At 35.2% G+C, this 13,167-nt stretch overlaps 1 protein-coding gene across 1 annotated transcript in view; it reads right to left on the reverse strand.

The window, feature by feature from the left end:
• Positions 1-13,167, reverse strand: part of ADGRV1 (adhesion G protein-coupled receptor V1) — a 515,461-nt gene that overhangs the window by 474,006 nt on the left and 28,288 nt on the right. The window contains exons 12-20 of the mRNA XM_046001147.1: positions 13,028-13,154; positions 12,738-12,923; positions 11,795-11,975; positions 10,692-10,855; positions 9,501-9,624; positions 7,624-7,890; positions 2,870-2,996; positions 1,862-2,079; positions 443-1,186 (exon numbers count right to left, since the gene is read on the reverse strand). Of these exons, the coding sequence (XP_045857103.1) occupies positions 443-1,186; positions 1,862-2,079; positions 2,870-2,996; positions 7,624-7,890; positions 9,501-9,624; positions 10,692-10,855; positions 11,795-11,975; positions 12,738-12,923; positions 13,028-13,154 (2,138 nt within the window). The remainder of the gene's footprint in view (positions 1-442; positions 1,187-1,861; positions 2,080-2,869; positions 2,997-7,623; positions 7,891-9,500; positions 9,625-10,691; positions 10,856-11,794; positions 11,976-12,737; positions 12,924-13,027; positions 13,155-13,167) is intronic.

The raw sequence follows: 13,167 nt of genomic DNA on the forward strand, positions 1-13,167 counted from the left end.
ACACTGCCTGATTCATCTCTGCAACACTCAGTACAGAACTTAGGGTCTTGGTAGTTGTAAGTTTTATTTAAAGAAATTAAACCAATACACAAGCAGATTTTTTTAATACCTGTTATTTAAAAAATCTGCTTGTGTATTAGTTTAATTTGTTAATTTTTAATTGTTTGTTTAATTATGTTTATTTCTATGTAAATTATGTAATTATGTTCATTTCTATATAAAAAATGTATATTTATATATATGTTTATATATATGTTTATGTTTATTTCTATATAAAAATTATGTTTATTACTATGTAAATTGTAAATAGAATTGAGCATAATTAAAATTATGTTTAATTTTTGTTAATGTTTAATTGGTTTAATACCTGTTAGCCTTTTTAAGAAATCAAAATTTTTAAAGATCCAAAATTCAGAATCCTATTTATAAAGATGACACTCACCATCAGTTATGGCTTCTCCTTTCAGGCTCTTGATTCCTCTGGGCATTGTATTTCCATCAAGGTAGAATTCAATTATACCATCATCCAGGATAATTAGAAGATGAAGCCAAACATTTTCTTCTAAGTACCTTGTGACTGTTGTCTTGGCAATATATGTAGCATTGGAACCCAAAGTTTTGTAATGAAGAGAAAGTGTCAAATGGGATTCATTTGTTTGAACTTTTACCCCATAGTAGATGTTTCCATTACCATCATCCTTTGCTATAACAAATCCATTTGTATTGGCATTGGGCATTACCCAAGCTGAAAAGGTAAAGTTGGCAATTGAGTTGTTCCTGGAAGGATGGTATTTTGGATTAACAGTTCCAAATGCACCCTCTAGTCCACTGAAGTACAAAGCATCTGTTCCACTGTGGCGACGCCGCATGTGTGGCTGTAAATGTACAGTGCTGGGGAAAATTCCAACCAGCAAAAAATCTACCATTGGAGGCAAACCATCAGTGAAGTCACTGGACAGTATTTCCCAGCCTACTCGTACGTCACCAAACACGCCCTGCTGCCTCAAAATGGTAAAGTTGGTAATATAAGACATATCATCTTCTGAGAGTACATCTTCTGCAACTTCTCTCTCTAAGCACTCTGAATCCAAGATGAACACTCCAAAAGGATCATCGTTGAATGGAATCATTACTGTCACCTGGAGGTTGGTTCCTGCTAGTTGGCCCCCAGGACCTGGGGATCCACCTGTAATAAGATGACTTATAATGAGTAAGAAGTCAGAATTTGAAGTACTTTATAATATAAGGGGAAGATAAATGGAATCTGATGAGCAAACTTCTGGTTAAATAATATATTCATTGATCAATGGAAGAACTGTGTCACCATATGGTTTTCATCATATTTTCAGGGCTATTTTGGCTCAGAATAATTTCATTAATAATCAAGTCTGAAAAGAGGATATTAACTAGGAAGTTTTAATTCCTGTGCTGAAAACCAAAAGTGATGGGAAAACTGATTGTTTAAATTGTTTAAATGGTACAAAGACCAAGCTTTAAGCTTCATGAATGTGTACTTCCTAACTTCCATTAATATTTTGCTGGAGATACTCAACTTAGTGTGAAAAAAAATCTGTTTACAGTTTAAAGATGAATGTAAGTCTCCATCCCTAAAATTTAACCAAGCTAAGACCAAAAATGAATGTTAAAAATAACACTTCTGTCAAAAGGGTGTTTTTGACATTTAAAATTATTTAAATTAAAAATTTAAATTTTAAATTAAAATTTAAATTAAAAATTTTAAATTGGAAATCAAGATACACTTACTTCTTCATTAATTGCATTTTCTATATAGCTCTAATTATTTATTGTGAAACATTAAACTTCAGTAGTAAAATTTAAAAAAGATGGAAAAACACAACACCTGATATATTTACAAGCTTTAAAATATAAAATTCATTGAATTCAGGAATTTTATCTGGAAAAGCATGGAGAATTATTGGTTTGGCTTCTTCTCCATCCATAAAGTTAACAATCCCTGAAGTTTCATAGAACTCTTGTCCAGGCTGCAAAGCAGAATCATTCTGAAACAGCTGCCAAGCCACAGAAACATTGCCAAAGTGTCCTCGATGCCTCAAAATCCTACATAACAAATTAAAGAAAATTAATTTTTATGAAAAATGTATAAGTAGTGAATTTTACTCTAATGATACCTTTCAGTGTTATCTCAGAAATATTCTTTTTCTGTTTATTGTCTTTAATATAAACCAGTCAGCCAGTCCCTACTGAGTAACCATGAGGAATCTCATGGTAAGAGAAAGACAAAACTTTAAATAACAAAGAGAAGCAGTCTTAACTTAAAAGTCATAGTCTTCAAGTTCAAACTGAGGGATAAATTCCAAACCCAAATGAAAAATATTTAGATGAAAACTGGCAAAAGTTTTTCAAAAGCAAAGGAGAAGACCTCATATAGCTGGAGTCTCTCCATCCTGACAGATGACAGAATTTGGGATGAGGACAGTGGGTATGATAATTTCCCTTTACCCCCTAAAGTGGTTCTTTTTTTTTTTTAAGACTTTATTTATTTGAAAGAGAGTGAGAGAGAACACAAGCAGGGTAAAGGGAAAAGGGAGAAGCAGACTGCCCCCTGAGCAGGGAACCCGATGAGGGACTTGATCCCAGGACCTCAGGATCATGATCCAAGCCAAAGGCAGATGTCCAACCAACTAAGTCACCCAGGTGCCCTTAAAGTATTTTCTTTAAACAAGTGGCAACAACATAAAGTTTACCGTTCATTTGGACTACCAGCTTTGAAATTACTCAATTTTTAACTGATTTTAAATTTTTGAAATAGTAACAATATTTCAAATTTGTGCATACTAAAGGTTTTATTTTATCTAATTTCGAATTTACCTTATCCAAATACACTTACCAAAATGCATTAGTCTTTCCTTCTTCTACTGCTTTGTCTATGGGCTCCAAAGAAAAAATGCCATTTGGGTCATCATTAGCTTCAATTATCACTGTAGCTATTCCATATTGATATACCACTGTGTCACCTAAATTAAAAAGTCAAAATAACAAAGGAGTAGTTAAGTTGCTGTTAAATTCATACTTTAAATTAAGAAGTTTTATAATGAAGTTCAAATTTCAGCAAGCATTTCCTCACTGAAGGTCATAAATAAGAGAGAGATGCCTAAACAAGTTTAATGTGACTTGTCTTTGTGGAAATGTTTAATTACAGAAGACGTACTTCATTGAAAAACACACGTGATACTTTCCCTCGCAATAGGAATATTGTTTCAACAGTTTAATTAGAAATCAAAAACATAGTTTTATCTAATTCCAAAGTTTTGAGGTAGATTGGTTTCATAAAAATAATAAAAGGATCATCCCACAACATAAAAAAAACTCCAGTTTGTATTAATTGGAATGACTGGCTTGAGCATTTCCCTTTAAATCTCTGTCTTTAGGCAGTAGTTTGATCCTGTCATACACAGAACAAAGCAATCTTTATGGTGCGGAAATTGATTCCTCCACTTGAATTCCATCCAGAGTGTGTCAGCCCTGTTACTACCAAGACATCAGGTCTCTTCTCATCATTTCCCTGAGATCCAAAGCTCTTCCTCTTTGCTTCTCCTACTCCCTATGCAAGCAAAATTCCTCCTCATTTTTTCTCAACACTTGTTAGTCCTAAGGACCAGTTCAAGCAACATATCTCTCAGGAATTCTTCCTTGAATTCCAAAGTTAAGGTAAGAACGTCTCCACTGTGTTCCTGTAGCACTTCCCACTTTGTCAGTCTATTATAACAATTATCACATTAATTTAGTAACACACACACACAAAAACATGCACACACACATACACATTTTACTGTAAGATCCTTGAACAAACCCTTCTTAATCAATTCTATGCCCTAGCAGAGTAGAGCTCCATAACTGGTACACAAAATTTATTTATGAATGTTAGCTGAACTGAAAGAAAGAAAATTTTCAAAATCAGAAGAAGGCAGCACTAAAACTAAAATTATAAAATCAGAAATTACATGTAGCAAACCAGCACATTAAAAATAATATATAAATATACAACTGTACTCCAGTACAACTGTACTCAAACTTACTTGGTAATTAGCCAATGGAAAAAGGGAAAAAAATAAATAAATAAAATCTTTTTAAAAAGAAAGATGGAAAAAAACATAAAAAATAGATAGTAAATCATTGTATAGAAAATGCTGACAACATAAAGTAATAGAAAACTAAAAATAATCATAAAATTGAAGAAAAACAAAAATAACAAAATCTAATTTTGTCAGGGTTCTATCATGTGCATTTATCATGCAACATGTCACAGGTGGTACTAAAAACTCACTCTGTCTCTCCACAGGGAGAACGGACAATATTTAACATGGCCACATCCTTTGATCCAATAATTCAATCTAGGATATATACCATGAACAGTAACTATCAGGCACAGATACCCACTGCCAGCACGAGGTCATGTTGGAGATGCTGCCCGTCCAGCCCTCCCGCCATTGATCCCCTCAGGCCCTCGATGTTATGACATCATGAATGAGGGGAGAAAAGTGGAAGATAAAGAACACAGAAGGAATGTAAAAGCACAAATTATGTCATCCAACTCTTCATAGCTAACGTCATTAGATTTTCAGATGCTACCATATGTGGAAAAATACTGAAGACAAATGCAGTGGCAGTATACTTCAGTCCAGCCATTCAATAACACCTCTCTCTCCATCCCTCTCTCTTCCAATACCAATTATATAGTTCCCCAATGATGCATTTTACAAAATAAGTGCCAACCCTCTCCTTGCACAGTGATTTTCCATTCTCTTTATAAGAGGTTTCGATATTCCAATCCACTACTTTAATCATAATGACATTCTGTTCCTGATAAGAGTTTGAGCCCAGTGACATTTCGACCTCAGAGATGTTTGGGACACAATAATTTTCCCCAGGATGACACCAAAGTAATAAATGGAATCAAGAACTTATTCCTACAGCAAACGAGATTAAAACAATGACATTTCTTCATCCACTTTCTATACATGACAGCAAAATTTTCTGTTTTTCACTTTTATATCACCAAAATTATTTTTACCTGTAGCAATTTCTTTCATTTAAATTTTAGGACAATGATTGAATTCATCAAAATGTTTTTTGTCTACATAAGGTCTAATTTGTGGGTTTTTCTGCAACTGCTAAATTTCTTTTGTGGACATTATGCTACAAAGTTAAATTGTTCCTCATAAGATGGTAAAATGATACTTTTTTAAAATTTTTCTTACTAAGTCATGTGAAAAATGAGAAAGATAGAAAGGAAATAGAGAGACAAAACTGAAGAGAGATAAAGATAGAGAAAATGGTGGAGAAGTGTAGCACAAACAAAAATTAAGTGATCTCTTTCTTTTCATTTTCCTCTTTCGGAATCTTTCAGTCCAGAAGCTACAAGGTAAAGCACAGACAGGCATTCACTGTAAGGGTGGACAGTTGCGTCATGACAGTGACCCAGCACAAGGAGGGGTAAGGAGGGCATCTCCACAGGAGAAAACCTTACTGTAGGATGTTGGAATCTGAGTGGAATAGGAAGGCATCCACATGGGGGTGGAGAGATCCTAGAGCAGGAAGCCAGAAACCTTGTGGGGTAAGAAAGGCAATCTCATTGTGGAAGGAGGGTAAAAGAAGCCATGGGAAGTAGGTCCAGGGGACTCAATCAAAGAAGTAAATATAATAAAAATAATGAGGGCTGAATTTCATACTCTTCAAGAAGGTAGGGATAAGAATGGAAAGAAAGAAAACTACAACAAACCCTGTGATAATAGGCAGAAATGTAAACACTGTAGCAAAATCATGGTTTTCAATATGTAGTTGGATATAGAACTGCAGATATAAAAGTGTAGGTGTATGTATATGGAAATACATATCTACACAAAAATGTTCCCAATCTCTGTACACTAGAAGGGCCTAGAAGGAGCATAAAATTCAGTAACAATAAGCTCACCTAGTGCCCAGTTTCTGGTTTCTAAATAACATCTTCACTAAAAGGAACCAGAGCTTCTTGGAAAAATGACTAATTTCAGGGTTGTGACAGGAAAAGTATGAGTTTGGAACAGCTTGCTGTGCCAGGAAGTAAGAAAATGTTCACATAATAATAGGGACCTGTCAAAAAGACAAAAAAGTCCCCTCAAACAGGCTGCCACCAGCCAAATCTGGGAAAATTTGACCACCAGAACAAAAAATAATAGTGAAATATAACCCACTGCATTAAACAGAAATCATGAGTCCATACTGATAAAGGGTTAAAGTCCGAGGAGTTACATGGTATTTGCATAATGCATCTTCCCCACAAAATATTTATTAGTTTCAAAGAAAAAAGTATAAGAGAGAAGCCTGGCAATCACCACCTAAATTGTGGTCAAAGTAAACACTGCAGTAAAGGGACAAAACAATATCACATGTCAACTGAAGAGATGGGAAGAACAGAGATCAATTCTATGAAAACCTGAAACTAATAATAATGGGGAAATATCAAAGAGACCCAAAATGGAAGATGTTCTACAAAATAACTAGCCTGTAATTTCTGTATTATAAAGGTCATAAGGAAAGACTGGGGAACTACTCCAAATGAAGAGATGAGATACATGACAACTAAATTCAATGCATGATTTTACTAGAAAGGACATTATTGGGACAACTGGAGAAATTTGAAGGGTGTCTCAAGCAATGACTGTGTTAATGTTATCTTCCTGATACTAATGATTATACTGTGGTTATGTAAGAGAATGTCTTTGTAGGAAAAATGTACTAATGTATTCAGAGGTGATGGGATATTCTGTCTTCAACTGATTCTCAAAGTGTTCAGAAGAAAATAGCTCTTTGTACACTTAAACAAATATAAAAACAAGCTAAAACCTCTCCAATTTGCTAAAAGTTGGGTCAAAATATTCTAGGATCCAACTACTGAGGTCCAAACATCCTGCTTTACTTATAGTACAGAGAAGAAGAAAGAGCCCATCTTTTCCCCCCTGCAAATTATCATTCATTATGGCTATGGCTCCAGAGAATTACCAGACAGCCATCTACAGAACGTGGCTTCCCAGCCAGTATGACTGGTGCCACACTAGAAGAGCAAGGGCTTACAGAACACTGATACCCTAAGACCTAGGATTCCTAAACAAGGCTCAGGGTAGCTTTAGCTAGAAGATTTCTTTTTCTTTTTTTTTTTTAAGATTTTATTTATTTATTTGACAGAGAGAGAGATCACAAGTAGGCAGAGAGGCAGGCAGAGAGAGAGGAGGAAGCAGGCTCCCTGCAGAGCAGAGAGCCCGATGCGGGGCTCGATCCCAGGACCCTGAGATCATTACCTGAGCCGAAGGCAGCGGCTTAATCCACTGAGCCACCCAGGCGCCCCTAGCTAGAAGATTTCTATTCCTTACATGATGTCATACTTTTCTCCGTGTGCTACATTGTGCAAAAAGATTGAAAATAATGCCACAGATTATACCAGGTACATGAAGATTCAACACATATATTCTTCACTCTTTCCCTCAAGAAAGCAATAAAATAAGCAATTCTGCTCTTGAATGGTCATCAGTGACAGTTAAACAATTAATGTCATCTTGATAAAAGCACTAAAACAACAAGTCTGCCATAAAAATATAATTTATTTACCTGTTGAATTAAAGAGGATAATATAAAAGGGCTCATCTGTTTCTGGGATATCATCTTCATTAATGAATACAGATATCCACTGCTTTCGACTTCCAACTGCAAAAACAAGTGCTTCTCCTTTTTCAATGGGAACAAAGTCTCCATCTCTTGCAGTAGCCTTCCCATCCATGGTAGCATATTGGACAGTGCAGGCAGCATCAACAGATCCATTTCTGAGAACTGTGAAGTTAGCAATCTCACCTTCCCGAACTCTCACCACACGGGGTTCTGAAATATTGATGAAGAAAAGAAGGAACATGTGAGCTTTTCTGATCCCATCTATATATTTTCGTATCACTTTGTGTTTCTCCCTGCCCACACAACAAATACCCTCCATTGTGTCTTTGCTTAAAGATTCAGCTCTGGTGAGAACTCCTCCATGAAGGCTTCTCTGATGACTTCTAGTCAATAAGCTTCCCCTTGCCTTAATTTCTACAGAAGCCACTGTCTTCAACTTCTAAGTTGTCAGTAAATTAGATGCTATCTGAAATTCTCGGTATACTGTTTCATATACCTCATTTCCAAATCTAGATTTTAACTTCCTTGAGAATAAGCCCTGATACCTTATATTTTATTTTTGCCACAGCAGTTAGAATGCTGAGCACAGGACTAATTCATTATATACATGCTAACTGGAGGTTGAAAATATGAAGCAATAAAATTCAAGAGCTTTAAAGGATTCCTGCAATTGTAACTGAACAGCTTGCAAAAAAGGGCTTAATAAAGCATTAGACACTGGGGCACCTGGTGGCTCAGTCAGCTGAGCGTCTGCCCTCAGCTCAGGTCGTGATCCCAGGGTCCTGAAACTAAGCCCTCATTGGGATCCCTGTTCAGCGGGGAGCCTGCTCTCCACTGCTTGTATCACTCTCTCTTTCTTTCTGTGTCAAATAAATAAACGAAGTCTTCAAAAAAAAGCGGGGGGAGGAATTAGATACCAATTAAGCTCACAAATAAAACTAAAAAGTGTCACCTATAGAGAACAAACTCGTGGTTAGCAGAGGGAAAGTGGGGGGTGGGGATGGGTGAAATAGGTGACGGTATTAAGAAATGCACCAGGTGATGTATGGAAGCAATGAATCACTAATTGTACACCTGAAACTAATATAACACTGTGTGTTAACTATACTGGAATTAAAATAAAATAAAAACTAAGAAATGTCTTGGGTGGCAAAAGAGAATTCTAAAGAAAGAATTAAAATGCAGGAATGGGGAAGCCTTAATTTACATGTCCAGTAAAGATGAGTTTTTAAGTAAGTGAGTATCCGTTAGGTATAATACCCAGAACCTAAACTGGCTACACCATGAACTGGAAGAAATTTCATGGAAGAGTATCCTTTCTTACACACAAAAGAAATACCTTGGAATCTGAAGGCAGAGGAAGAACAAAGCTAATAAAACAGTACTTGTTTTTTGGTTTTGTTTTTGTTTTTTTTCCTTCACGAGACCTTTAAAAATATTTCTTGGGGTGCCTGGGTGGCTCAGTGGGTTGAGCCATTGCCTTTGGCTCAGGTCATGATCTCGGGGTCCTGGGATCGAGCCCTGTATCAGGCTCTCTGCTCAGCGGGGAGCCTGCTTCCCTCTCTCTCTCTGCCTGCCTCTCTGCCTACTGTGATCTCTCTCTCTGTGTCAAATAAATAAATAAAATCTTTAAATAATATATATATTTCTTAAAACATCAAATGAATTGAATAATGATCGTCCAAACAAATCATGAAATCATATTCAAACAAGCTTCCATTGTGCTATATTGAAAATGTTCAATTATAAAAGTTATTGAAAACATATCTATCTACTGTTTAAAAAGATGTAAGCTCACTCAAAAAAGATAGCAACACCACCTGCAAAATAAATGGGGTCATCATTTCTTCTAATCCTCAGAGTTGCAGATGTTTTATTTCCTATTTTAGCTCCTCCAGTGGCATTAAGTAGAGTAATGGTAAATTCTTCCATTTCCTCTGGAATCTTTTGGAAAATATGACACAGTTTTAAGTTAGGTGATTTGTATAAATAATTCCATTATATATTCCTAAATTATTTTTATCTTTTTAAAAAATAGCTCTATTAATGACAGGACTAAGGTCCATCACCATTTCTGGTTCAAGTAGGACTCAGACCCAAAAAAACATTCTAATGTGCACGTCATCCAAAAAGTCACTTCTTTCTGACTCATAAACTGTGATTTAAAAAAAGAGATATCTTGCCTACAAAGCAAAAAATATAAATACATAGGTCACATTACTTCTGTAAGAAGATGGGATAAATATGTTATTTACAAGAAAAAAACAGAAAAATAAATTTTTAATCCATTTAGAACAGAGCTCATAAAAGTAACAAAAGCTGAGCTAGCTCTCAAAGGCCTCTTACAAACCTCACAGAAGCTTCACCCCTAAAGACCTCATTCCCATGTCCTACCAAGACGAGATTCTCCACCATCTCTAAGCCTACATAAATCTCTAGTTGGACACTATTTCTCTTTCATTCCACCATGTAAGCTGGTGTTCTCCATATCCTAAAAGAGAAGACTGTTGGAATTTTACGTCTCAAGGAACAAGCCCAGAGGAAAGAAGACAGGCTTCTGGGAACATATAAACACAGCTCTGCTCAGAAAGGTCCACTCCCATTGTTCCTAAGTCCTTTCTCTTCATTACCAATAAAATGACCACCACCCTGGGTCCATGATCCATCTGATGATTGTCCTGATTCTGAGAATGCACCAATAGGATATTTGGTAGATGGTACCCTTGACTTCAAATGGCCAAAGTACAAGCTGAGAACTTAACCTCACCTTGAATCCCTGATATTTAACATCTATGCAGTGTCACTGGCAACTGTTAAGTTCTTAGAGTTGAAGATGCCTTCAGGGAAACCAAAAATATTTCTCTCTTGGCATCTATTTAGACATTATCATACCTGCATTCTTTATCACATATTTTCATGACAAAATATATTGCCAGATATCTAATTATTAAATAAAAAATAATTATTAAGCAATGACAACAAATAAGGAGAGTTACATATGCAACACTTACCTCATCTGGAAGAGAGTAAATGGTGATGTTTTTTGAAAATTCCTGATCTCCAAAGAAAACAGTCCCTTGGACAGGAAATATATCTTGCGTAAAGTCTGGACTAACCACCCATGATACACTAACATCACCAAAGGTGCCTCGATTTCTTATTACATCATAAACAGCTGTGAAATACAAATGTGTATAATATTTATGAATATATATTTAACAATTCTAAAATGATGAGTAAAGAAACTGCTCAAAAAACAAAAGTAAAAATAAAAACTCTTTTTAATAAAAGTCAATCATTTGCTTAGATCGTCTCAAGTTAGGTTTCTAAAAGTAGTAACCTAGTCTTCTTTCTTCAGGTATAAAATTTATAAAATAAATGGACTTGGCCTTTTCTATCACACTTTGGGGTTTTAAAAATTATTTAAAAATCACAGGGAACAGAATGGGGATTAATTAGGTGAACCTATGACAAAGTTCTACAAGGATGCGTGCTAAAAGCTTCTAGAGGAAGTTGTACACTCAAAAGTAATTTTCTCACCTGACAGACACTGCTCTAAAAATAAGGTCCTCCTCATTTCAGGGCATTGCAATAGCTCCCTACCAGTAATTCTCAGTTTTAAAGTCTTTCCTATTTGACTCGCCTCATTCTTTGGTGTTTGACTTCTACCACATATGGTTAATTGAAATAAAAATATAACTGAAATCATCAGTTATCATCACAATACTGATGTAAGAAATAAAAACAGCAATTCTAAATATGATTTTTAAAATATTTATTGCTGTACTATATGTAATTCTTAAGGCAGATGGACAACTAAAAGTAACTATTCACTAAAGAAATAAACTAAGGGGTGCCTGGGTGGCTCAGTGGGTTAAAGCCTCTGCTTTCGGCTCAGGTCATGATCCCAGGGTCCTGGGATCGAGCCCCGCATCGGGCTCTCTGCTCAGCAGGGAGCCTGCTTCCTCCTTTCTCTCTCTGCCTCTCTGCCTAATTGTGATCTCTGTCTGTCAAATAAATAAATAAAATCTTAAAAAAAAAAGAAATAAACTAAAAAATGACTAACTTCCTCTTCAGTAAACAGTACTAGAATATAAGAAGCAGAATAAATTACCACTATAGGTATCGTCTCCTTTACTTTCATTTATCATAACAATTAGATCATCAGAGACAAATTCTATAATCCCATGAGGATCATCATTTTTTAGAATCGTTATGTTGACAACCGTAGCACTTCCCAACTTGCTTTCCCGTTCACCATGGCTGCTGAGGACCACCCAATAGTGTTCATCCAACTAAAATGAACAGGTCAAATTAGGAAAAATATAAAGTTGAAATTTTAAAGCAAATAAAAATATATCTATTCAAGAATATTAATACTGTTTTCCAGAAACATCCCACTGACAGAAAAAAACAAAAGAGCTGATATTATTCCTAAAAAAATTGTTTAATATTCTCCTACCAATTAAGTGAGACATCAGATATGAAAGTATACATTATCCAAAAAGGGAAAAGATAAAATCATGATGCTATACTAACATAGTAAGAAGACTGGACTTTATCACTGATGATCTAGCCATTTAAGTTAATATGAGTAAATAAAGTAAAATTAATTTAAAAACTACTTATGATTTGGTGTGCAAACACAATGGAACAATATGTTGTTCCATTAATATAAAACTTAAATTTATTTATTTTTATAAGTGATTTTACAGAAAAACTTCAGTTCAAACCCACATCATTAAAAGTTCAAACAGATGATATAAAATAAAACAAAACATAAACAAACCTTAAAGTAGATGAAGACTGATCACAATCATTTCATATCATTTGGTATTTCTTTATGTAGGACAAATGTACATAATTCAAAGTTGAATGAATCTCACTTTATTTTTTAAGGTTTTTTTTTTCTTTTGCAAATGTAAGGACCTCTCAAGCCTTTCTTGTTCACTTCTGCTCCTGTATCTTCTTATCAATGTTTAAGATATTTATATTCATAATATACTAGACACTACCAGCTTTCCACAAAAGCACATGAAAAAAATAAAAACCTGTACCTCTGGTATTCCATCCAATCTTGTTAGCAACGTGATTACAATCTCCCATTCCCCAGGTTTAAATTCTAGCACCCCTGTGTTTCCATAGAACTCATTGCTATCTCTCGGCTCTACTCGGTAGTGTAGAAACTGCTTCACCAGAGCTCCCCTGGATCGGGTGATGTGGAGCTCTACAGATTCCCCTTCCTTAAAAAACAACAACAAAAAAAATCCACGGAAGTTCAAACTCTTCAAGATTGTTCTTCTGAGACTGTAAGTACAAAATAGACTGAAGTTTATTTCATACTTACTTTTATAACATAGGGTCCTCTGGATGTAGGAGAAAATTCAAAAATTCCCCCAGGATCATCATTTTCCAAAATAATTAGGTCACAGCTAGTATATCCAGATTTTAGCACTTGATTTTCCACATTGACCCTGGAAAAGTCAG

Source organism: Meles meles, chromosome 3 (assembly GCF_922984935.1).
Source record: "Meles meles chromosome 3, mMelMel3.1 paternal haplotype, whole genome shotgun sequence".
Taxonomy (NCBI): domain Eukaryota; kingdom Metazoa; phylum Chordata; class Mammalia; order Carnivora; family Mustelidae; genus Meles; species Meles meles.